Source organism: Vulpes lagopus, chromosome 10 (genome assembly GCF_018345385.1).
Source record: "Vulpes lagopus strain Blue_001 chromosome 10, ASM1834538v1, whole genome shotgun sequence".
Taxonomy (NCBI): domain Eukaryota; kingdom Metazoa; phylum Chordata; class Mammalia; order Carnivora; family Canidae; genus Vulpes; species Vulpes lagopus.
This window is the reverse complement of record NC_054833.1, coordinates 2,615,432-2,640,059: the sequence shown is the minus strand read 5'-3', so window position 1 is coordinate 2,640,059 and position 24,628 is coordinate 2,615,432. Positions and strand designations below refer to the sequence as shown.

At 40.0% G+C, this 24,628-nt stretch overlaps 1 protein-coding gene across 5 annotated transcripts in view; it reads left to right on the top strand.

The window, feature by feature from the left end:
• CARMIL1 (capping protein regulator and myosin 1 linker 1) overlaps positions 1-24,628 on the top strand; it is a 318,108-nt gene that overhangs the window by 142,295 nt on the left and 151,185 nt on the right. For all 5 annotated transcript variants that reach the window (XM_041771073.1, XM_041771071.1, XM_041771070.1 and 2 more), the window contains exons 6-11: positions 5,119-5,216; positions 5,564-5,634; positions 5,873-5,946; positions 18,006-18,081; positions 20,686-20,774; positions 21,955-22,049. In XM_041771073.1, coding sequence (XP_041627007.1) covers positions 5,119-5,216; positions 5,564-5,634; positions 5,873-5,946; positions 18,006-18,081; positions 20,686-20,774; positions 21,955-22,049 — 503 coding nt within the window. The remainder of the gene's footprint in view (positions 1-5,118; positions 5,217-5,563; positions 5,635-5,872; positions 5,947-18,005; positions 18,082-20,685; positions 20,775-21,954; positions 22,050-24,628) is intronic.

The window sequence follows — 24,628 nt, the reverse complement described above, 5'->3', positions numbered from 1 at the left end:
AGATCTCCGTTCGCATTGTGCTGTGACTGCTCTCATCCTTATGCTGTGCGAAACTGAGTGTCTTTGGAGGCCTGGCCTTTGAGACAGTGATATTAAGGAAGCTAGGGAAATGTTTGTAAGTAAGTGTTGTTTAATCTGTTTTCCCAGAGGTGTCTGCATTGTAGTTTCTCTTCAAAAAGCGGTTTTGTGTGATAGCCTTCAGCTTTTCTAATATTGAGACCCTTGGTTGTTCTCCAAAACCAAGCTAGATTTTTTTTTTTAAACGTCAAATTAAGTCATCAGGACACAGTAGAATTCATTTAGAAAATGTTTATTAAAGGACTTCCTCAGGCATGCATACAGGAGTGAAATGTTTCCTGCTCTCTAAAAGTTTATAGGCTACAGGCAGGATAAGAAAGTTCCATGGGTAATAGTGAGGAGAGAGAGAATCCTCAGATTTCAGAGAAAGGAAAGTCACATTTAACTGGAGACACCAAGAAAGTAATGTATGATTTGTTTGAGAGAGGGGATTTTGAGAGGATGGTGGGTCTGGTAGAGTTCTGTGGGGAAATGGCAGAAGCAGGTGCCTGTGGGAGACAGCTGCCTGCCTAATTGTAGCTGGAATTGGGAGCCTACAGATGTCACTGTGAGCAAACGCCTCAAGGATGGGTACTGGGGAGCTACTGAAAAGGCTTTTGAACGTTAGAGTAAAATGGTAGTTCTGCTTCAGGAAGAAACAGTCCTTGGTTTTGCGTTATGAACATGTATGGGGAGAGCCTTGAGGTACAGCTGCAAGGTGTAAGGTTGTCAGGATACTTTAGTGGGGCTAGATCCTAGGCAAGTTAACTCACTTCTCCATGCCTCAGTGTCCTCATCTGTAAAATGGGAATAATGCTGTTAATGCAGGTAAGGCTTAAATTAGCTCATGTAAATTGGCAGTGTTCCAGAAGTTTTATCTGTAGTACAGGTTGTTGTGGTCAGTTACCCAATGGCCCCAGAGGAAAGACTGTACCATCCTAAAGGACATTGGTGGTGTTTGTAGGGAGCTTCTTTGAAGTTTGATATATATATATTTTTATTATATGTTTACACAGAAGCTGAATGCACTTCTCTAATTTGATTTTATTGTTGTTGTTAAATGTACCTAATAGCATCCTTTTTGGGGGACAGAATGGTAGCCTTCTAACATGATTTTTTTTCCCTTAGGATTTCCGCATGCTGGAATTCTTCTGTCATACATGTGACACATTTGAAAGTTGCCTGAGTATTAGTGTCCACGTATTAGGACAAGCTTTCTTTGATACCATAATAAAAATGGTATTGCAGATCCTGGTATAGGAAGTCAAAGCCAATTGAGCTAGGTAGGTGAGGTTATTGTGAAGAAAAAAAATAGGAGTTTCTGTAAAAACAAAAGAAGGGTGCTTTATAGTCTGTTCAATTGTCTAAAGCGGAGGCAGCATTTAGTTGGGGTGTGGTTCCCGTCAGTAAAACCTGTGTGGTTCTGGAGAAAACTTCCTTATTGCGTAGGAGCTTTGAAATTGAATTTTAAATAAAGCAATTAAGTGGATTAAAAGAATTTACAGCTTTTCCAGGTCAACAATTTAAGCCCAAGATTTGCACAGAGAGCTGGCATGCTGGTCATCTGGTTCGCTGTCTTCCTGGGCCTTTTTGTAAATTAGACTCATGTGATGCAGATGTGCTTGATCCATCTATGCAGTAGTGCCTGCGAGTGAGCCGTGGGCTTTGTTCGCTAGGATTTTGATTTACCTGTCATGACATGTATTCTGACAGCAAATCCTTGGTGTCTGTCCATGACACTCTCTCTCCCTGTGTATGTATGAGCTGTGCCCTGTGGGTGCGCACGTGGACTTCTTGCCACTGTTTAGCTACAGGCAGAAAACAATGGGGATCAGCGGTGGGATCTCCCCTCTAGCCCATTTATTGTTTCTGAGCATGTGTTAGAGCACGTGAACGCTTCCCACCTTCTGGAAGTTAGTTCTTCTAACTTTATCTCTTACGGAAATAAGTGCACCTGTTTCATGAGACGTCTTCAGTTCCTGAAATCTAAGTGTGTCCTAGTTCCTGGCAAAGGCAAGAGGAGAACTGTCACAGAGCAGGGCTGCTTGGGAAAGCTCAGACTGATAACTTCCAAGAGGGGTTTTGGAGGTCAAGGGGCAGCAGCTGCACACACGTCTATACTGGCTGCTGCTTCTCTCGCTCTGCAGCTGACTTGTCCTTACCCCTGAACAGGAATGTCTGGTGTTGTTTTGGGAGCAAAATTGAGGCTTTAGTTTCTGACTCAGCCCTGAGGAGTCCCTATAATCCTAGACTGCCACCTTCCTATACTTGATCCCACTAGCTTCCTGCCAAAGATTTTTGCCTTATTTTCTTCCTGCTTTTGACTAACTTCACTTCATGCTGTGTGTCATTGAAACAGCATGCCGTGCAGTCCTGCTGAAATGAGGCAAGAATCATAGAACACAAATGTGAGCTCAGATGAAGTCCGACCCCAGTGTCCTTCAGTGCATCCAAAGTTCACTTAATCTAGCTGTGTCAGCGCTTGGGGCAGCTTCTGACCGCTCTGGTCTCTCGTTGCATGTCTTGTAGCCAGAAAATAATGCCACTACAATTCTAGAAGGGTAGTGTTGAACCGAGATGAGCCATTCCAAATGGCCAGATTCTGTAATATCCCTTTCAGTGTGAATGTCTTCTTAAACCCATGGTTACTCCCAAATTGAGAACTTTTAGGATAATGGGGCTTAATCATAGGTATTTTCAGGTGAAACAGAAAAATCGTGCTGCACTTGCAGACCTCATGCATTTATCTAAGAATTTGAAGGAACTCGTGACAATTGACATCTGTTGGTTGTACGTGATTATGCTTCCATCATAAAAATTGCAAAGTAGAAATATTTTCAGTGCTAGTAGAACATTAGTGTTTAAACACTTTGTTTAAGGTTTTGTCTTTTATTTGAGGTTTCGTCTAAGCATAGAATAAGCACATCTTATCTGGCATCCGTCCAGTGAGAAAACGGAGCTACCTGGAAACATTGCCTGCCAATACTCTACATGGGGATTGAGATTCATCATGATGACTTGAGAACATTATATGTAGCAAAAGTGTTTTTAAATCATTAAAGGAAGATGAAAATATTTTCTATATAACAGGATCTTAACTCCGCCAACTTTGCACCCAGGTCCCCCTTTGATCACGGGTGCCTCTGACCCACTGTTACCCTTCCTTGAAGCCTATGACCTCCCCTACCCCCTACTTTGAGGGCTGCTCCCAGACCCCAGCACCTCATGGAACAGCATCTTCTAAGGTGACATCACAATTTGCTCATCTTGCTCTGACCATAGCCCTTCCACTTTTCTCTCCCTGGAAGGATCTTTTCAGGGCCTCCCAACCATCCATCCCTTGGCTTCCCCCCTCCTTTCCCAAGCGCCCAGCCTGCTGTGTCCGACCCTCCAGCTGGGCGCTGGCAGTACCCTCAGGTCCGTCTGTCCTGCTGTTTTTCTGGCTCGCATGCCTGGAGAGCTTGTGGCCCCACCACGCGCACCAGCTGCCCCCTTTGGCCACAGGTCTGGGCTGCAGAGAGTGACAGGATAGAGTCCCCCAGCTGGTCCACGTGGGGCCACCAGAAGCTCATGACCTTCACTCTTATGGGGCTCTTACCAGTCCTGTGGGCTTCTGTTTAATTCTAAGTTACTTATCTGTTTCCAATGTCTGCCCCCCATCCTCACCTTCCAGATAGTCCTCTCCAGTACCTGTCTGTCTTGTGCACCTGCAGGCTTTCCGTGGCTCTTCATTGCCCTGAGAATAAGATACAAACTCTGTAATTTCACCTTGGAGCCTGTAACCTGGTTCCTCTTTAGTTCCCTGGACTCTGTTTCCCCTTCCCTGTCACATGGCATTTACTGGCCACTTTGAACTATGTGTCGTTTCTAGAAGTGATCACAAGCCTTCTCACCTCCATGAAGTTGCCATCCCTTTATCTGGAACACCTTCCCTGGCTCCTGGTCTCCCCCCTTACCCTCACCCCAGATTAAGTCTGTCTTCCTCTTCAGGGTTTGGCATAGCTGGGTGATGTACTGAAGACCGTTCCCAAACTCCCTACTCCTCCATTGCTCTCCTACCAGAGAATTAGTGTCCTCTCTGCTGTCCCCCTATACCCCATGCTTCTCCTGTATTAAGACTTTTCCTTTTATGCTGCCTATTTATTTGTCTGGTTCTCATGCTAGACTGCTCATTGGGGACACAGGGACAATACCTATTTTGTTCACTGCTGTATGCTTAGTACCTGGTAGCTGCTCTTGCTGCACTTGTAGATGTTTAATAAAAATTTGGGGGTGAATTAATAGATTCATAAGTTGCTCATTACCTGATGATTGTGTGGTGTACCTATGAGAGCATCGGCTAACATCTGACTTTACCAGGCATCAGAGATTGTTTTAATCACTTCATAGGTATTAATTTCTTTCTTTTTCACAATTACGGTATGTCCTCCTCCTTTGCTAGTTCTATGAATAATGAAATTTTGGACGTGGTTGGCTGTGCTTGTAACCACTAACCTGTCCTGCTTCTCCATGTGCGGGCAGGACTCTGTTAGCTCTGCATGAGAATGGGGGCTGGGTGTGCTCCCCAGCCCAGGGGAGCTGTGGTCATAGGAGGGAAAGAGGTAGTAAAAGGAGCATACTCTCCCATGATGGACATTCATATGGGGTATTACGGAAAGAGGAGATTTGTATTTTGATTTTTGGAAAGTTAGTGATTTATATTTAGTCTACACATAATCTAATAATTAAATAGAACACACTGTTTTCTAACTATTCAAATACAGTCGAATGTTACAAAACAAGTAAATAACATAGAGATGATTTACATTGCTGGGTAATACCCTACGCTTACAAAAGGGAGCTAAATAAAGAAGTTTATTATTAAGTTCCTGTAGACTTCCAGCTTCTTAGTACTCAAAAAATGGAATTATGTTTACCAAAATTGAAGTGGTGCCCATCTTTGATTTTAAAAAAGGCATATCAAAAAACAAAAAAATAAAAAAGGCATATCACCAAATAGATTTCTGTGTGCTGTGCAAAAAGCTGAATTTTTGAAATTTATTGTTACTGTTGATCTTACAGGCGAATCATGAAAAAAGTCTCCATGGAGCCATCTGAGCGACTGGCCAGTCTCCAGGCTCTGTGGGACAGCCAGACTGTGGCCGAGCAAGGCCCCTGTGGTGAGCATGCATTTTAAAACCAAATTATAAATGGCTGCATAGATGTCCCCCTGCCAGGAAGTTACGTCTATTCCTAGTATGCTACTGTAAAGGTACAATTAGTTTTAAGGTGTAATTAGTACCGCACAGACTTTAGCTTGGTGGACAAAAGTCCTATATTTAAGCTGTATTGCGTGCTGCTATGTACTTACTATAGAACGGGGAGGGGTGAGGGGGAGCCTTTGCTGTCTTCCCAAACAGAAAGAATAATCAGTATTGTCAACATCGGCCATATTTCAACTTTTAAATTTTGACTTAAGATAAATCAGTTAGTTGAAAACCTGTCACATTTCTGTCCTGTGTTTCAGGTGGATTTTCTCAGATGTATGCCTGTGTTTGTGACTGGCTTGGATTTTCATACAGAGAAGAAGTACAATGGGTAAGTGTATCTGTGTGCAGACGTGTGTGCGTGCACACACACACACACTCCTGGAGAATATTCCAATGTTTGGCTTCTTTCTTTCTTTCTCTCCCCCTCCCCCACCATTCATTTTTTGCTTAAATCTTCCTTTCTCAGAAAATGTGAAAAATCTGTATCATTATCTAATTCTCTTTGTATTCCTCTTCTCTGATCATCTATGTGGACTATTCACATGATTGAATTATATTTCTGACAGGATGTGGATACAATTTATCTGACACAAGACACCAGGGAATTGAATTTACAAGACTTCAGTCATCTTGACCACAGGTAGGCTACTTCCATCTTTCCTTCCTTTTATAGCTAATTCTGCTTTTAGAACCTTACTTCTCTGTTGGTGCTTATGGACATATGTGATCTCCAGAAAACCTTGTTAGAAGGGAAATCAGGAGAATCTAAGACTGTCTGAATTTGGCCTTTCAAGTAATAGTTTCAGATATGTTCATTTGGGAATGAAGTGCATGTGTATACATCAAATCCAGAGTTTGTAGTTAGAAACTCTGGAAACAATATAGTTCTTAAGTCCTTGTACACAAGGACTATTTGTGTACACAAGTCTATTTGATCATCTGCCCTGTATATATGATATAGTATTATTTTCCTAATTGCCATTAGAACATTCTTCTAGAAGAAAATTTTATGCTGCAGTTCTAAGAAATGACTTTTAGTTTCTAATTTCTTCATGAATTGGGGATTGCTAGGATATATATGTTTATATGCTGGTGGAAGTCAATGTGCCAATATCTGCCTTGTGATAATGATAGTGAAACTGTGAACCGTGTTGCACACTATTTAAGAGACTGGTAGGTTTTAAGATCTTGACTGTCATGCATTTAAGGCTGTGACTAGTGTGATCAGGCCCCAGAGAAGGCTCTTCATTCAGTCTGTTGAAGTTCTTTTGCTTCCTGATGTAGTTGTGCGGTGCCCCAGTGTGTTTGCTGGTAGTTTATCCTGTGTATCCCCGTCTCCACCACCCTGGATGTGCTGCTCCTTATTTTAAGTGGCAGGTATTAGCTGTTCCCCAGTGAACCTCAGCCTGAGGAACCTTCCCTCCCTGTTTGGACTTGAGAGAGAGGATCCTGTGATTCTGGCTGTACCTTTTTTTGCCATTTGGACAGCTGGAATTGCAGACAGTAATTGCCTGTGTTTCCTCTGTCGCTTATGAAAAAGTGAACTGAGAAACAGAGAAAAAAATTGCTCTGCAGGTTTTTTACGATCAAAATAGAAAATTGTATGTAGGGCAGCCCGGGTGGCTCAGCAGTTTAGTGCCGCCTTCAGCCCAGGGCTTGATCCTGGAGACCTGGGATCGAGTCCCATGTCGGGCTCCCTGCATGGAGCCTGCTTCTCCCTCTGCCTGTGTCTCTGCCTGTCTCTGCCTCTCTCTTTCTCTCTTTGTCTCATGAATAAATAAAATATTTGGGGAAAAAAATCTCTTAAAAAAAAAAAGAAAATTGCACGTAGAATAAGAAGAGTGGGTAGTCCTGCTGTATCAGATCACAATGTCTTTGGCCCTGGGATCCTTTTACAGTTCTTGAAAATGGTTGAGCTTTTGTTTATGTGGGTTGAATCTTTTGGTACTCAACATATTAGAAATTAAAATGAAAATTAAAAATATTTATTAATTCATTTAAAAATGTTAATGAACCTATTATGTGCTAATACATACAGGTACCACTTTTATGAAAAATATTTTCCAACACGCAAAAGAAGGCAGCCAGAAGAGTGCATTAGTTTACCTTTTTGCTGATCTCTTTAACTTCTGAATTAATAGAAGGCTGCCAGATTCAGTGTCTGCTTCTGCACTCACTCTGTTGTGATACGTGGCAATGACTGAAGTAAATTAAGGAAATCCAGATTTAAGCAGATACATAGTTAGACAAGGGAAGAGGTTTTTTTTTTTTTAAGATATTATTTATTTATTAGAGAGAGAGAGAGAGAGAGAGAGCGAGAGCATACAAGTAGGGGAGCGACAGGCAGACGAGAGGAAGAAGAGCATCTTAGGGTTTCCCCGGGGTCCACAGACTGTGAGCAGAGTGGTGACACTGTGTGGGGCAACTTGAAGTGTGTCTCTCACTTTCTTTGTTACCTCCTTAATGATTTTTACACCATTAATAGGTTATTTACAGTGGCAGTGCTAAATTTTCCAGCTGATCCCCTGTACTTAATTTGGTGATTAATGTATCAGCAGAGTGAAACTGTATCTAGGGAAGCTACTAATAAATACAGTTACTTGAAATATGTAGAAATAGGTAGAATCTTTTTTTTTCTTTTTTTAAAGATTTTATTTATTTATTCATGAGAGACACAGAGAGGCAGAGACACAGGCAGAGGGAGAAACAGGCTTCATTTAGGGAGCCTGACGTGGGACTCGATCCTGGAACTCCAGGATCACGCCCTGGGCCAAAGGTAGGCACTAAACCGCTAAGCCACCCAGGGATCCCCAATAGGTAGAATCCTATCCACAATTGAGAAACTTTGTCAAAACTCCGAATTTTCAGGGATGCCTGGGTGACTCAGTGGTTGATCATCTGCCTTTGGCTCAGGGCATGATTCTGGCGTCCTGGGATCAAGTACCACATTGGGCTCCCCCAACGGGGAGTCTGCTTCTCCCTCTGCCTGTGTCTCTGCCTCTCTTTCTGTGTCTCTCATGAATAAATAAATAAAATCTTAAGAAAAGAAAAACTTAGAATTTTTGTACAGATTTTTCCTAATTCCTTAGCTGGAGAATTTTCAGTTTGTCAGTAAATGCTGTATTCATAAATCATCTACTTTTTTACTTGGTTAAGGGCTAGAAGGATGTTTTTCATTACTGAGACTTTAGATTAAAAGGTGGAACACTTTTTCTGTAAAGCGCCAGATAGTATAGTAAGTTTTTTAGGCTTTATGGAGCAGACGGTCACTGTTGCAATTCTGTACTGCTGTTGTTATAAATCGAAAGCAACTCTACACAGCATGTGATTGGATGAATGTGATTGTGTTGGAATAAACTTTATTTACAAAAATATACACCGTGAGCTGTGGTTTGCTGCCTCTTGCTTGCTCTAGATCAGTGGCCTCTCATGCAGAATGTATGTACCCAAGGAAAAATGTAAGATGAGCTGCAAAAAAAAAAAAAAAAATAGAGCTTCTATTTATGTTTATTGTTGACTCATTTTAAAATTTCTTTGTTTTACACTATATAAAACTATTACTATTGTAGTATTTGGTATATAATAATTATGAAAAAATTAAGGAGTTCTCAAAATTTGTTCTTTTTTTTCAATTGCAGTGGGCTTATTAACAGTGGGGATTGGGATTGTTTCTCTAGATGTCCTCTTTCCTACTAATGCCTACATACTTTGACTTTTTTCAGAACTCTCTCTCCCTGATCTTCGAAGTTTATCCTCCCTTTCTTGAGGAGGTAATTTTTTCCCCATGATTCTTCCTGTTCAAATTAACGCCATCTTCTATATAAAGAGGTTACTGTCAGTCCTATAAGATGGCCTGTATTAATAGTATTTTGCCAATCAAATTACAACAAAGTATATTGGAAGAACATTTCTGTTTATTAGAAGTATGAGCATGTTCCATGAAGGAATAGTCTGGCCTTCAATGGCATGGTCATTTGGAAGGATTCAAAGTGGCACAATCTCAGTGTGATTTGGGTTGTTCTCAGAATTTGAGAGGTTTTACAAAAATGTTGGTTATTTTCTCATTTGGGTATGAATTATGGAAAAGAGAATAGAGGAATTAGACACATTGGAGGTACAAAAGGAGAGATTAGATGGGCCATATGTGGAGCTGGAGTTCGTTAGCAAATAGGGCAATACTTGTCATATGCATTGATGGATTTTCCCACTGTGGCCCCTGGCTCCTGTGTATCTCTATGTGAACATAATTCCTAATTGGTCCATTCAAAGCTTTATCTTGTATTTAGTCATCAGAGTTAGAAACATCCTTTCTTAAGGGTCCCTAAAACCATTGTGATCCTGGAATGGAAGTTCCATGAAGGCTGGGCTATGTCTGTCTTGTTCATGCTGTCTAATGTGATGCTCTTGAATCAAACTAGTGACTCAGAATAAAGGATTTTCAAGGGACACGGAGCTGCTCTAGGGGAGCAGATCATTATTCTGGGAGGTTGAGGGGATTTTTAAAAGGATTTTATTTTACTTTTTTAAAGTAAGAGAGTCAGCACTGGGAGAGTTAGTGTGAGTGACAGGGTGGGGTAGAGGGAGAGGGAGAAGCAGACTCCCCACTGAGGAGGGAGCTGAACACAGGGCTTGGTCCCAGGACCCTGGGATTATGACCTGAGCCTGAAGGCAGATGTTGAACTGACTGAGCCACCTGGGTGCCTCAAGATTTTAAGTAATCTCTACATGAATGTAGGGTTTGAACTCACAATCCTGAGATCAAGAGTCGCATGTTCTATTGACTGAGCCAGCCAGGTACTCTAGGATTGTCTTTTATTTTTTAAAAGAGATTTTATTTATTTATTTATTTTGAGAGTGAGTGAGAGCAAGAATGTGAGCAGAGAGAGAATCTCAAGCAGACTCCACACGGAATGCAGCGCCCAATGTGGGGCTTCGTGTTTGAATTCACAATTCGTGTCTGAATCCTCTCTGGATTCCTATAAATTCTGAGTGTTTCTTTCATTTCACTCACTCCAAGCCATTATCTTTTGTATCTGGGGATTTGTAAGTATCATTTTTCTCAGATTATCCAAGGTGGGAGGATTGGGTCATGCATGTGGCATCCATGTTAATGTTGCAGGTCTGGTAACAGGGAGGACTGCTAATTCAACAAATCATCTTAACTTTATGATGGGATCTCTCAAAGGCCTGTGAGCCTGTGTGTTACAAGTGTAATTATACTGTAATTTGGAGTGGCGGGGAGTGATGAGGGTGTAGAGGTGGTGGAGCTGAGTCTAAGAGAATATATAGCTTTATATACATAGATTTTTCTTGTGCTCAGGAGATTTTTAAGAGGAGCTAGTCTCATCAATCCTCTAAAGACTCAACAACATGCATCACTGAATTTAAACTTGGCTTATGAGAGCTCAGGGAGCAGCTCATTCCCTTCAGACTCATATTTTCGTGTTTTCATATTTCTTACTCAGTGACGTTCCTGAGCCTGACACTTTAAGGAAAAGAGTTTCAAGTGTGGGTTAATGTTGGTCAATGCTGTCTCGAGGGTGTTAGTGTAGTTCTTTCCAGATCTAGGCTCTGTTTCTCTAAGCCCACTCCATTGCGAAAGGAAGAAGTACTGTTTGGAGTGTGGAATCAGGTGTGAAGAGCACCGGTTTCTGCTTTCCATCCTAAAGTGTCTGTGAACAGTTGTGTAAACAGTGGTTTCCAGCCTAGGTCAGGTGGACTCCGATGTAAGAGTTGATGATATTTTGGGGAACATGAAGAAAATAGTATAACTTGATTTTCCTTTTCTTTTCTCTTTTCTTTTCTTTTCTTTTCTTTTCTTTTCTTTTCTTTTCTTTTCTTTTCTTTTCTTTTCTTTTCTTTCTTTCTTTCTTTCTTTCTTTCTTTCTTTTTTCTTTTCTTTCTTTCTTTCTTTCTTTCTTTCCTTTCTTTCTTCTTTCTTTCTTTCTCTTTTCTTTTCTTTTCTTTTCTTTTCTTTTCTTTTCTTTTCTTTTTTTCTTTTCTTTTCTTTTCTTTTCTTTTCTTTTCTTTTCTTTTCTTTCTTTTCTTTCTTTGATTTTATTATTTGAGAGAATAAGAGAGAGCACAGGCAGGGGGAGGGGCTGAGGGAGAGGGAGAAGCTGGGAGCCTGACAATGCCAAGGGGGCTGGATCTTAGGACCCTGAGATGATGACCTGAGCCAAAGGCAGATACTTGACCAACTGAGCCACCCAAGCACCCTGAGTAGAACTTGTTTTATGTTTATTTTACATCTGTTTTATTTGTGTGTGTGTGTGTGTGTGTTTTACACTGAACATAATATATTGAGATAGTAGCACATGTATATAATTTATAGATAAACAGATTTTGTGGAGGTTTGTGTTCAAAATATTTTTCAGTTAAGAGTGAATGATCAAAAAATTTAGAGATCATCTATTTAGGATTCTGGTCATGTCATCATCTGTGAAGTGTTTCAGATTGTCAGGTACCTTACAGAGCTGGTGAGTGGTCCAGCTAATCATTTAATAATAGGACAAATATAAATATATATTAATATAATATATAAATATATATTTATATTTAATATAATTAAACCGCAATATAAATTAGGATAGCAGGAAGGAATAGTGAATCCATAATATTTGAGACTTTTTAAAGCACCCCACTTCCATTTTCAAACTCGATGTGAAGGAGAAAAGTCTAAATTGTACCCAGAAAGGCTCTCAAATGAATATGTCAGGAAGATACTGCTTTGGTTTGGAATTTTACCATCCTTTCCACAAGAGCGCATATTCCATCGTATGTGTACAGAAAGTGTGCAGAGTGGCAAGACTGTGTTCTTGCATGAAATACCTCCTTTGAACCTCTGAGTGTTTGTTAGATTTATTAGGGGTAAATCTTTACTACTGTGGTGTGCGGATATACTACAGATAATTAACATGTTGTTCACTGGATTATTGTGCTTTTACCTTTGTGCTTTTTCCACATTGTAGATTATGGGGCTCGCTAGACATCCTTCAAATCTGTCAATTATTTTTATTCTTTTACACCTTTTTGAAGTGTTTCACAGTATCTATTTAAAAATTATAGTGCCTCCCTCTTGGAGTTATTGTGAAGACTATAGGGATTAATATATCTAAAACATTTTATGCTGGTACAAATAAATGTTGTGGTTTAAATAAATGCTTGCTACTTTTAAAAAAAAAACAGATTTTATTTATTTATTTTGGAGAGAGAGCAAGCAAGCAGGGGGAGGGGGAGGGAGAGAGAGAGAATCTCAAGCAAACTCCCCATGGAGCCTGATACAGGCTCCATCCCAGGATCCTGGAGATCATGACCTGAGCTGAAATCAACAGATGCTAACTGACTGAGCCCTCTGCTTGCTACTTTTATATCCTAAAAGACTTGCCTCCTTTAAAAATGAACAGCTATAACAAGTTGCCAGTTTTCTTAGTTGAAAGAAAAAGAGTTAGAGATACAAAATCCCTATGTGACGTAACAGTTTGTGTTTCCAGAAGCTAGTTCGTCTTTTCCTTGATATTGCTCTTACCTTGTATTAATGTTATGATGATATTTTTTTCTGAAAACGTAGAGGTGAAAAACTTGGTTCTTTTGAGTTTTAAGGGAAGGTTTGGATCATTCAGAGTTGCCAACTGAAATGAGAAATGAGGATCTCAACTTATATTGCAAACCCCAACCCATGGCTAGATTAACAACAAGGGACAACTCTATCATATATTTATATCCAGAAAGAGGTTAGGGAATATAAACTGTGTCATCTCTTTCAATACAGTGTAAGAAAAGATTCTTCTAGAGGATATTAACACTGGGTCTTCTCAGGATTTGGAGTCTTAAAATGTTTTTGCTCTCATTTTAAGGAAATGGTAGAAGTGTCCCATGGAAATGGCAAGAGAATACTATGTTGCCATGTGGCCAGGACTCAAGAGAGGGTTCCCTGAACTGTGGCTCTTCATGAATGACATTTCTCTTCAGATGGAAAGTCAAGTGTTAATTAAGAGCCTTTTAAGAGATCAAAGCAAAACACAGTGGGATACACAATAAATGCCATGGACCAAAAAAAGCCGATACCCTGTGAAAATCAGTCATGATGACAAGCATTGGTGTTTGGAAACCTTTCTACATTATATACTATAACGCTAGTGGTACTTAGTGAAAACACTAAGAGAAAGAGTTTGTTCTGATTGACACAGACCCCACCAGGGAAATCCAGGGAGCTTTCTGCAGTGAGATGGTATTGGCGCAGCAGTTGGGAGGTCCGCGTGAATGCCAAATTGGGTATTTATCCTAGGTTTGCTTATTTTGCTCACTTATTACTAAGTTCTAAGTAAGCCATCCAGGAAAATGAACTCTCAAGAATGAAATTATTGACGTATGGTCTTGTGTTTTTTTCTTTTGTTGTTGTTGTTTGTTTTTTTTGTGTGTGTTTTTTTTCTGTTGCGATGAGATGTGCTGGTTTTGATCATGATTGATGATTGTTGTATTTAAATGGCATCTCCTGGAACCTTGGCCTCTGTGTTGTGACTGGCCTGGTGGCTTGGATGTTCTGAGAGTAACAGATTCGAGGAATCCCAAATGTCACCTGGTTCAGACTGACTTTTCTCCAAGTGTTTGCTAAAGTGCTCCCTGAATGCTTGCTTCTCAGACTTTTAAAGCTCCCCATTCTCTGCACAGTGCAGCCAGGTTGAGAGATATTTCAGACCTGAGAAATTGATGTTTTACACATTGTTGTATGTAGCTGTGGTTTATTTACTTTTGTTTCTGTTTTACATTCTAATGTGTGAACATGCCACAGTTTATCCATTCTACAGTTGATGGAGTTAACTATTTGGGTTAGTTTAATGAGTATTTTGAGACACTGGTAAGGCCATTTTTATAGTTGTTTATGTCAAGAAAAGCATACAGTTTTGTATCAGAATGCAAATAAGGGTAAACTGAACCACTATGCCTGCCACTTAGGTCAAAAAATAGGCTATTGCCTCTCCTAAGAAGATGTACATGAATGGGTTTTCATTTCATTTCCCCCTGCACCCCTACCCTACCTGGTTGTAATAACTATTCTAACAGTCTTTGTGTTTATGATTTCATCATAATAGTATGCATATTTCAACCAGGGTTGTATTAGGTTAGGAAATCAGTTTAATCAGTTTAGGAAAAAATTATTTAGTTTGCCTTGGCTCTTGTTCCAGAAATCTACTTTCTGCCTCAGGCTTCTCCCATATCTTGGATACATTTTGTCTGTATAGTGGAAATTGTCGTCTTCCTCTGATACATCCTACCTACATTGCTGAAATTGTTAATCTGCTGAAACATTTCTCTAAAAGCTTTTTATGGTTGCCCTGCCTACAGTCATGTTTCTGTAATACAACTTTCAAGTCTTGTTTCTTAGATACTAAGTGCTTAGATTAGCTACTATATGCAGACCACTCCAGACTTAATGGTGTGCAGCATGAACAATCACTTTTAATTATCTGTCATGGTTCTGGGCTTGATTGGGCTCTGCTAGGTGGTTCTTGCTGGGGCTCTTTCAAGCAGATAGTCAGATGGTGGGGCTGGGTCTGGAACCATCTTGAAGGGGCTTCTTCATTCACATGTCTGGTGGTTGATGTTAGCTGTCTTCAGGGACCCTTCCACGTGGTCTTTCTATGTGGCCTGGACTTTCTCAGAGCAAGATTCTGTGGGTGAACATGTCAAGAGAGGAAACTGAGCAGAAGCCATATTATTGCCTTTTCTATCCTCGCCTTGGAAGTCCCACAGCATCAGTGGAAGATATCTGTGTTGTCTCCAGCATTGGACAATGAGGAATACAGCCGTTATAAACAATAATATATATGTTTCTGTATAAGGACAAGTTTTTATTTCTCTTGGTTTACTATGTAGGATTGAGATTGCTAGATCTTATGGTAAGTGTATGTTAACCCTAGACACTGTCAGACTATTTCCACATCGACTGTGCCATTTGCATTCCCATCAGCAATGTCTGAGGGTTTCCTTGCCAGCCATTGATGTTTTTTTGTTTTTGTTTCTTTTTTTTTTTTTTAGTTTTAGCAATTCAATATGTTTGTTGTAGCATCTCGTTTTGGCTTTAAACTGCATTTCTTTAATGGCTAATAACTTCAAACATCTTTTTATGTACTTCTTTGCCATTGATATATCTTCTTGGATGAAGTATCTTGTTTAGATTTTTTGCTTTAAAAAAAAAACCATTAAAAAAAACCCATTAAAAAAATGGGTTCTTATTACTGACTTCCAAGAGTTCTTTATACATTCTGATACAAGTCCTTTGTCAAAAATGTGATTTGCCAGTACTTTCGCAGAGCAAAGGTTTTTGATTTTGGTAAAGTCTGATTTATCAAATTTTTCCTTTTTCTTTTTTTTTTATTTTTTTATTTATTTATGATAGTCACAGAGAGAGAGAGAGAGGCAGAGACACAGGCGGAGGAAGAAGCAGGCTCCATGCACCGGGAGCCCGATGTGGGATTCGATCCCGGGTCTGCAGGATCACGCCCTGGGCCAAAGGCAGGCGCCAAACCGCTGCGCCACCCAGGGATCCCAATTTTTCCTTTTTCGATCATGGTTTTGGCGTCAGATCTAAAAATTCTTGACTAAGCCATTCCTTGCTCTGTTGACCATTTCTTCTCTTAGATTCTCTACCTTCAGTTGTGGAGTTTGCTCTGCCTTTTCAGGGTTTTTGCGATTCATATGGAAAGATGATGCCGCCCTACCTCCTGTGTCAATGTAAAACCTGGTTCTGTTAATGATGTGCTCTTCACTGCCTGAAAATGACTTCATTATGACAAAAGCCAGCTGTACTTTAAATCAAGTGACAGACTAGAACACAAAATAAAGAGGTTCTCAAGTGTAGTTGCTACTTGACATTAAATCCACAAAAGGAGGTAAGATGAGAGTGATTTGCTAGAGTTCCTGAGTGAGGAAGTCCAGGAGAGCACTCTTGGACAAAGTGTGTACTTGCCCTCCGAGAAGCTATACCCTGTCACCAGGTACCAGAGAGAATGACAGGCACTAACTCGCACGTAACCAGCGGGGAATGCTGAAAGAAGTGAAGACCATAAAACCACTGTGGAAAGAAGTTGCCATTCGTGGTTTTAAATCTGAAATCTAAAACTCTAGCAGAATTAATAAAGAGGCTATTCAGTAGAACAGGTGGCATATGAGACCACATGACTGGGACTAGTAATTCCTTTGCACTGTTTTTCCCCCTACCTGCGGGACTCATTCCTCCTTTTTAAAGCATGTCTGATGAAACCAAACGTGTGGTTGGACGGGATGGTCTGTGTAGCGTGCCTGCCACAGGGCCTGGTAGCCAGAAGCTATGAAATCATGTGGATTTCACCTCTCTTTCCACCTTCTGCCTTTCTTTTCTATTTCAGTAATGGTTTGAGTACTTGCTATGTGTCATGCCATGCAGATGAAACTGATTATGGTCTCACTGAAGCCAGAAAACTGAAGCAGATTTGGTTTTCAAAGAATTTACAAGCTGGAATGGTGAGGGGCAGACATGGAATACAAACTGTAATCCAAGACAGAATAAAATTAATGCTAAATAGAGATGCAAACAGGGCGATGGCTGGGGTGACCCAGGGGCTCATAGAGGAGAGGATGTGTGATGCACACAAAGAAGCATGCATGGATTTTCATAGCCAAACACAGCAGTAAAAGATATTTCTGACTGTGAAATTGTATGATGTGTTTGATGAGTAGTAAATCATCTGCTTTTGGCTTGAGCATGAATTAGGGGCATGTTGTAGGAGATTAGGCTGGAAAAATAGTGCAGGCAGATCTCTGATGCAAATAGCTGCACTCAAAGGCTGAAGAGTTTGTGTGAAGCATAAGACAAAAATACACCTGGGCTATCTCATGTATTTAATAAGTACTAGAAACCACAAGAAAGTACCAAAGGGTTGTAACATGCTTGCTAAGCCTCGGGAATCCATTCAGGGTCACTTATTATCCACAAGGCTAAATGGTGTCCTTGCTACAATATAAACTCCTCAATTAGAGAATACAGTTGACTTGTAACCATGGTGGGAGAGTGGAGGCTGGGGCAACGAACCATCCCCCTTACACAGTCAAAAATCCAAATACAGCCTTTGACTCGCCTAAAACTTAAGTACTCACAGCCTAGTGTTGACCAGAAGCCCACCAATAACATAAACACTTAACACATTTTGTTTGTATTATATACTGCATTCTTACAGTAAAGTAAGTTAGAGGAAAGAAAATGTTATTAAGGAAATCATAAGAGAAAATACATTTAGAGTACTGTATTATTAAAAAAAAATCCATGCAGTTCAAATCTGTGTTGTTCAACGGTAAACCGTATATGACACTCTTGATAGTTAAAGAAATCAGATTCGTTAATATAGACTGAGAAGTACATTTCTCCAAGAGCAAGGAGGTTCTCTGAGCAAATGCTGCTACCAGTCTCTCTTCCTTTGGATATAGACATCACGGGCCCCAGAGGGAAATAATTCAGCTTTTAGAAATTCTACTATCATCATTACTGAAGGTCTGTCCCAGAGAATTTCATTGTTACCTTGTGGTCGAAGTAGTTTTAGCTGGATGTTGTGATTGTAAATAATAGCAACTAACCAGTGAACTTGGATGTCACAGATTGAAAATAAAGCGCCAGCATGGCTACGATAAGAGGGCTTTCACATATGTTGTTATTTCTGCTTCTAGGGACCTAATACCTATCATTGCTGCTCTGGAATATAATCAGTGGTTCACAAAGCTATCTTCCAAGGATCTGAAACTGGTAAGTGAAGATGTTGCAAATGTTGCTTACTTCTGCTTAGTTTCAAAAGCCTGATAATTATCAAAAAACATTTGTTTTTCTACTAATCTGGTGAACTGTGTACATGCTTTTTTCTTGAGGTATTTTCCTGCAAGTGATCTGCATACATTTTACAAAGTTTGTAATGTGAGATGCCTCAGTGAAGTTCTTCCTCATGTTTTCAGCTGCTTCAGGCAGTTTTAGATAATGAACAGAAAGACACATTTAGCGGAGCCTTCTGTATATACTCATTCTGTTGCCTAAAGCCATTAAAGTTACGTTTGTACAGCTGCAAATAGCAAATTTTATGTTTCTATCCTGCATTCCATCTCCACAAAACTTCTCTTCCTACGAATTTGGGAAAACGTTAGCAGGTAGGGTTGGTCTGCTTAAGTTATGAGATTTAATTTTAATTTTCTAATTTTCTAGAGGAGTTTTGGGGCAGATTTATATGTAAACAAAATGAAATCAAAAGTGAGATGTTAGCTTTCATAAGGTATGGGGGAACCAAATTTTTGATCTGTTTCACTGGTGGAAATAAGATGCTCTGTTGGGGATTTTTTGCAAGTTCAAAGCAGCCGTATGGACACTTACCCATAAATTAGCTTTCTACCACTTCATTTTAGGACAGGAAATAATCTAGAGGTTGTTTTATTGGTCACTCTATGGTCAAGCTTCCAACTTTCAGAGGTCATGGAAACTGGGGCCTTATGATTTTCATAGTGAAGAGGTAGGATTTTGATTAAGACACGGATCTGTAGAAAGTGGGGGGTTGAGGTTTGCTGGTTCTCTGAATTTACCTTGGGTATGAGTAGCTTAACGTATTATGAGTATGGGCATGGACTGAACTCATTTAGGGCCCATCAAAAGCCAATGTGGTATAGGAAAGAGTGTGGGCCTGGAAATAGAAACCTGGGTCTTCAGATTCTGGCTCCTATTACAAGGCTCTGTGACTGTAGGTAAGTTACTTGACATTCTAGGACCTCAGCTTCCTATTATTGAGAGTTAATTGGAGCTCATCTCTGTCTAGTGCATATCACAGTACATGGCTCATAATAGCTATTCCATAAAAATTGGTTTAATAATTAGGTATCTGATTAGTTTGTTGAATGAATGAATGAATGAATGAATGAATGAATGGACATAGCAATATAGCTAATTTGCAGGTTATTGAGATGAGTAAATCATGTGTATAGAAATTCTAACACAGTACCTGACATATTGTAGGCATTCCCTATTAACTGTTGTCCTTATATCATCACCGACTACCAGAGAGGCTGAGCAACAAGCAAGTGTGGAGATGTGAGTTATGGAAACTGTATGAGCTAAAAGGAGAGTATCTGCAGTCAGTGATGAGATGATGGAGCTAGGCATGGTGGGGCGCCAGGTGAACTCTTGGGAACAGACAGGAAGCCATGATGAGAGGGAGACCTGGCAATAGAAGCCTCCATTTGTTGTTTGCTGGCATGGGGACCATTTGTAAGACTGAGCTAGCAGACATGACAGGCGGGAGAGGGGAGTCATTCAAGGAAAGAGAAGTAGATTAGCTCAGGGATTGTGGGATCAGGGAGGACAATGCTTCTCTACCAAGTCAGTTTACCTGGCTCATTAAAACAGTCATGATTTTCAAAATGGGGCACAGGAGAGCTCTGTGGAGGTGGTACATATCCCACTTTTGGAAATGGTGCCAACTATTTCAGGAATGTGTCCTGGCCATTGGTGCTGCCCATCTATCATTATCTCCCACAGGCATGATCTTTTCAGTTGCTTTAGATGTTTAGGCAAGAAATCATGGAACTAATCATTTCAGTTCTGGAAAATAATGCATGTAAGTGCCCAGATGCTTCCTAGGATGTCCTGGGATAAAAGGAAGTGTCATGACAGGATTTGAGGGCTGCTCTTACTGCTTTTCTCTTAACTAAGATTTAAGCACAAAAATACATATGTGTATATTTTAATATTTGGTATTTTAAAATGAAGAATCGCGTTTGAGATTTTACTCTACAGTCTTCAAAAAGAATAGAAATTTTTCATGTTTTTCACCCAACGTTAAAGAGAACTGATACTTGTTCCTTTGATGGGATTGCAAGACATAATCTCAAAACATTTTCTGATACTCAGCTTATTGGAGTGAAGGGCTCAGGCCCTAGCACATGACAAAAGTTCAGTGAAGGGATTGTCATCACAAACCTAATATTGTTACCATCATTGCCATCACTAAGTCTTCTGTTCTCCATGCTGGAGATTACTTTCTTTGGCAATTCCTTTTGGTTTTCCCAAGATTGGGATATGCCTGTGAGTGCCCACAGTACTACTAAAATGGGCTTTTAATCATTCCATCATAATTGTCTGTCTAATGGTATACTCTTAAAAACAGGGACTTTTTGCCTTTCATGGCATTGTATTCTCAGGACCCTCATTGTGCTGGTACATAGTAGTAGATGCTTGATCAGGTTTTGTTGAATGAATGAATACACGAATAAATGGTTTATTTGATTAAAGCTTTACATCTGCATGGATTTGTAAACAATAAAGTGAGGTTGCTTTTAGACTTATGGCATGGTCAAAAAATATCTTCTCTTTCAGTCCACTGATGTCTGTGAACAGATCTTGAGAGTGGTGAGTAGGTCCAATCGGCTGGAGGAATTGGTGTTGGAAAATGCTGGGCTTAGAACGTGAGTATTTTCCTGGATATATGAATATGTGGCTTAAAATCTTTCCACAATTTCTTCTAAAATTAATATATAGTTAAAAAAAAGAAAAGTTGGGTCACTCACATGTACAGTGTTTTCCCTTCTAAAAAAGAAAAAAAGAAAAGAAAAGGGATGGATGGATACCTGTTAAGGATTTTATAACATCTTCTGTGATCCAGTCACTTGTTCTTGAGGGAGCATGATGTGGTGGTTTAGAGGGTGGGCCAGATGCCTCATGGTCTTGGGTGAGTTGCCTCACTTCTGTGCCTCAGTCTCTTTATCTTTTAGATGGAGAAAGCAATAGTATCTACTTTATAGAATTATGATTGTTAGGATAAGTAAATTAATACATGTAAAATGCTTAGAAAAGTATCTTTCATCTTATAAATGCGATGTGTTAGCTTTTATGAATACCATTAATGATACTGGTAAAAACATATTTCCCATGATTTCATTGCTTTTGCCTTGGTCTGTTTCTGTCTCTTTCCAAATTCATACTTACCCTGTTCGGTAGTTGGTAGTGATTCAGTAATGAATGCCCATGCCTTACGTGGAATTTGAATCTGCTAGAACAAAGACTTTACTGCTCCTAACTGAGCAGGGTTGATAGCTTCATAATCATAGCACTTAGTGTGTTATTTTAAGTACAACATACCTAAAATAGTGATTTTGATTTTTTGTTAAAGCATAGTGCTAGCAGTCATAGCCTTTAAACTCAATAATTAGGGCAATCAGTTTTGCATTTGTGAGTATCGCATGAAATGAGAATTAAGATATCGTGAACAGCCTATTGCAGTTTTCATGAAAAGCAGGTTCAATTCAGGATTTTTTTTTTTAGTTATGGAAGAGCTGTAATACTATTAATAGCATTCTGTAATAATGTCTTTAAAGGGGCATTTATATATTTTCTTTTTGCTTTTGAATGAGGTTTTGGCTAATCAAAATGAACCACATTTTGGCTGTGGCTTTATGGATTCTCTAATGAGGATATATAGGTGTGTGAAATAGATTGGGTGTTAATGAATATGTGGTAAGTAGACTAATACTGTAAAGAAAGGTTTTCTTTTTTTAGATTTCACTCCAGCTGTTCTAGCTGTCAGTGTTTTATTTGAGCAGTTTTACCTTTTGTGTTATTTAATCTCACTGTTTTGTTTACTTACAGAGATTTTGCACAAAAACTGGCCAGTGCTCTAGCACATAATCCCAACTCAGGACTCCACACGATTAACCTTGCTGGCAACCCACTGGAGGATCGAGGTACTGTAGCATTCATGTGATTCCTGATGCCAAAATTTAAGAGGATTAGGGAGTTTTAGTGTGGCTACACTCGGAAAATGTTGTCAGGCTCAGTTGTAATTATTTAATAAATGCTCCTGATGCTTTGTTGGCTTCTAGTTTTTTCCACCCTTTGATGAAAACACTGGTGCTAACATTCATTATCTAATTATCTTCTTTTGAAGAGATACACAGAAAGGATATTATTTTTAAACTATCATATTTTTTATGGCTCTGTAACAAATGTCCACCAACATGGTGGCTTAAAATGACACAGATGCATTACCGGACCATTTCTTTGGGTCGGTAGTTGGCACAGGTTTGCTGGGCTCTCTACTCAGAGCCTCTCAGGGCTGAAACAGGTTGTCAGCTGTGGCTGTGATCACATGTGACCTTCCGTGTTCAAGCTTACAGGTTGTTGGCAGAATTAATGTCCTTGGGTCTGTAGGACAGAAGTCACCATATTCTTGCTAGCTGTCGTTGGGGACCACTCCCTCCACCCAGAGGCTGTGCTCATATCCTTCCTCCATTTGAAAGGAGGCTTGAAGCAGTAAGGAGCACATCTCTTTGATGCTTACCTTTCTTTTGAATAGAGTACCTGATTGGGTCAGGCCCACTCAAGAGAGTCTCCTTTTGATTAACTCAAAGTCAGTTGAATAGTAGCCCAATCATGTTAGCGATGTGCCATGTATTCATTAGTCTGCCCCACACACTCAAGGAAATTATATAGGGCATGTGTCCCATGGGGTAGGAATCTTGTGGACCATCTCACTATTCTGTATACCAGAAGCATCTTTTAACATTTAACAGGATTTGAACATGAAGATCAGGAGAAAATGGAGGCCTGGAGTTCATGATGAGGCAGAAAAGGGTTTCATTAAAAGTGTTTGGGCAGAAGGAAGAGTCAGTAGAATGTGTAACTTGAGTATTTAAATTCTCGGTAGGAGAACATTGGTGGGTGGGGTTTAAGAAGAAATACTTTATCTCTAGAGGGAGTATTTTGTTTTCATTATCTGTTGCAAATGTTCTCCAACATTGTTGAATAAAAGCCTCTCATCTTGAATGTTATATATTTGAGGATTAATTATTAAACTGAACTGAAGGTACAGATACTCAATTCTGCTTTGTGTTCCTGATATAGACACTGTTCTTCACTGCGAAGGATACCCACCCATGTGGCTTTCAATCCAAAAATAAAGAGTCATTTCCTAGCATTTAAAGTGGTGAATCTAAAGGAAGTTTGAGACTGAATTAGGACACTAGATTGCATGAAAATCATCCTCATGGAATAAACCACAGCTGAAAATAATGGATGCCTATCTCTGAAACAGGAGTTTCATTGGGATTTCTTTAGAAAAAACTAGATGTTATCTGTATTAGTCAAATGCTAGAAAGTGATGAATATGATACATGGAAATGTAGATGTAGATCTATGTGTAAATCACCTTTTATAGACAGGATGGCTGTTTTTGGTTTGGTTTCTAAGGTAGGCGGGACCCAAACATATTTATCCACTGACTGGACAGAGTCAGTGAAGGGAGAGTTGATGGAGGCAGGTGCTTAAGGATATAAATCTGGAGCACAAAAAAAAAAAAAAAGCACAAAAAAAAAAAAAAAATCTGGAGCACAGTAGGCCAGGAAGGGACACTGCTTAGTCATTGCAGAAACGAAGATTCAGGGTGCCTGGGTCACTCAGTCGGTGAAGCTTCTGCTTCAGCTCAGGTCAGGATCTCAAAGTCCTGGGATCCCTGCTTGGCTGGGAGTCTGCTTCTCCCTCTCCTCTGCCTGCCACTCCCCCTGCTTGTGTTCTCTTAAATACATACATACATACATACATATATACTTAAACACAAATTCAAACCACAGTGAGTACCACTTTGCAACCAGCAGTATGGCTGTGATCAAAGAAAGTGTTGGGGAAGACATGGGAAATGGGAATGCATGCTTTCCTGATGGGCATATAAAATGGTGCAGCCACTTTGCAGACTGGTCAGATAGTTTCTTAAAAAGCTAAACACAAATTGGGGCACCTGAGTGGTGTAGTTGACGAAGCAACTAACTCTTGGTTTTGGCTCAGGTCATGATCTTGGGGTCATGGGGTCAAGTCCTGCGTCAGGCTCCATGCTCTGTGTGGAGTCTACTTCAGACTCTCTCTCCCTTTCCATCTGCCCTTCCCCCCAACCCTCTCTTTTTCTCTTAAATCAATAAATATTTAAAAAATAATAAAGCTAAACACAGATTTGCACATGATCCAGCAGTTCAGTGGAACTCCTGGATATCACTGAAGAGAAAAGGAGCCTACGTTTGCACATAGACTTGGGAATGAATGTCTTCTTCCTAGTAGCCAAGCATTGGAAGTCCTCTGCAGTCTGTGACTGGTGAGTGGGCACACACAGTATAGTGTGTCCAGACCATGGCACCCAGCTGAACTGTGGACACAGATGAGGGGCTGATCCATGCTACAACATGGTGGAACCTCAGAAACCTCATGGCAGGTGAAAGAAGCCAGGCCTGAAAAACCACATACAGTTTGAGTTTGGGGGGATTTGAAGGAAGAATGC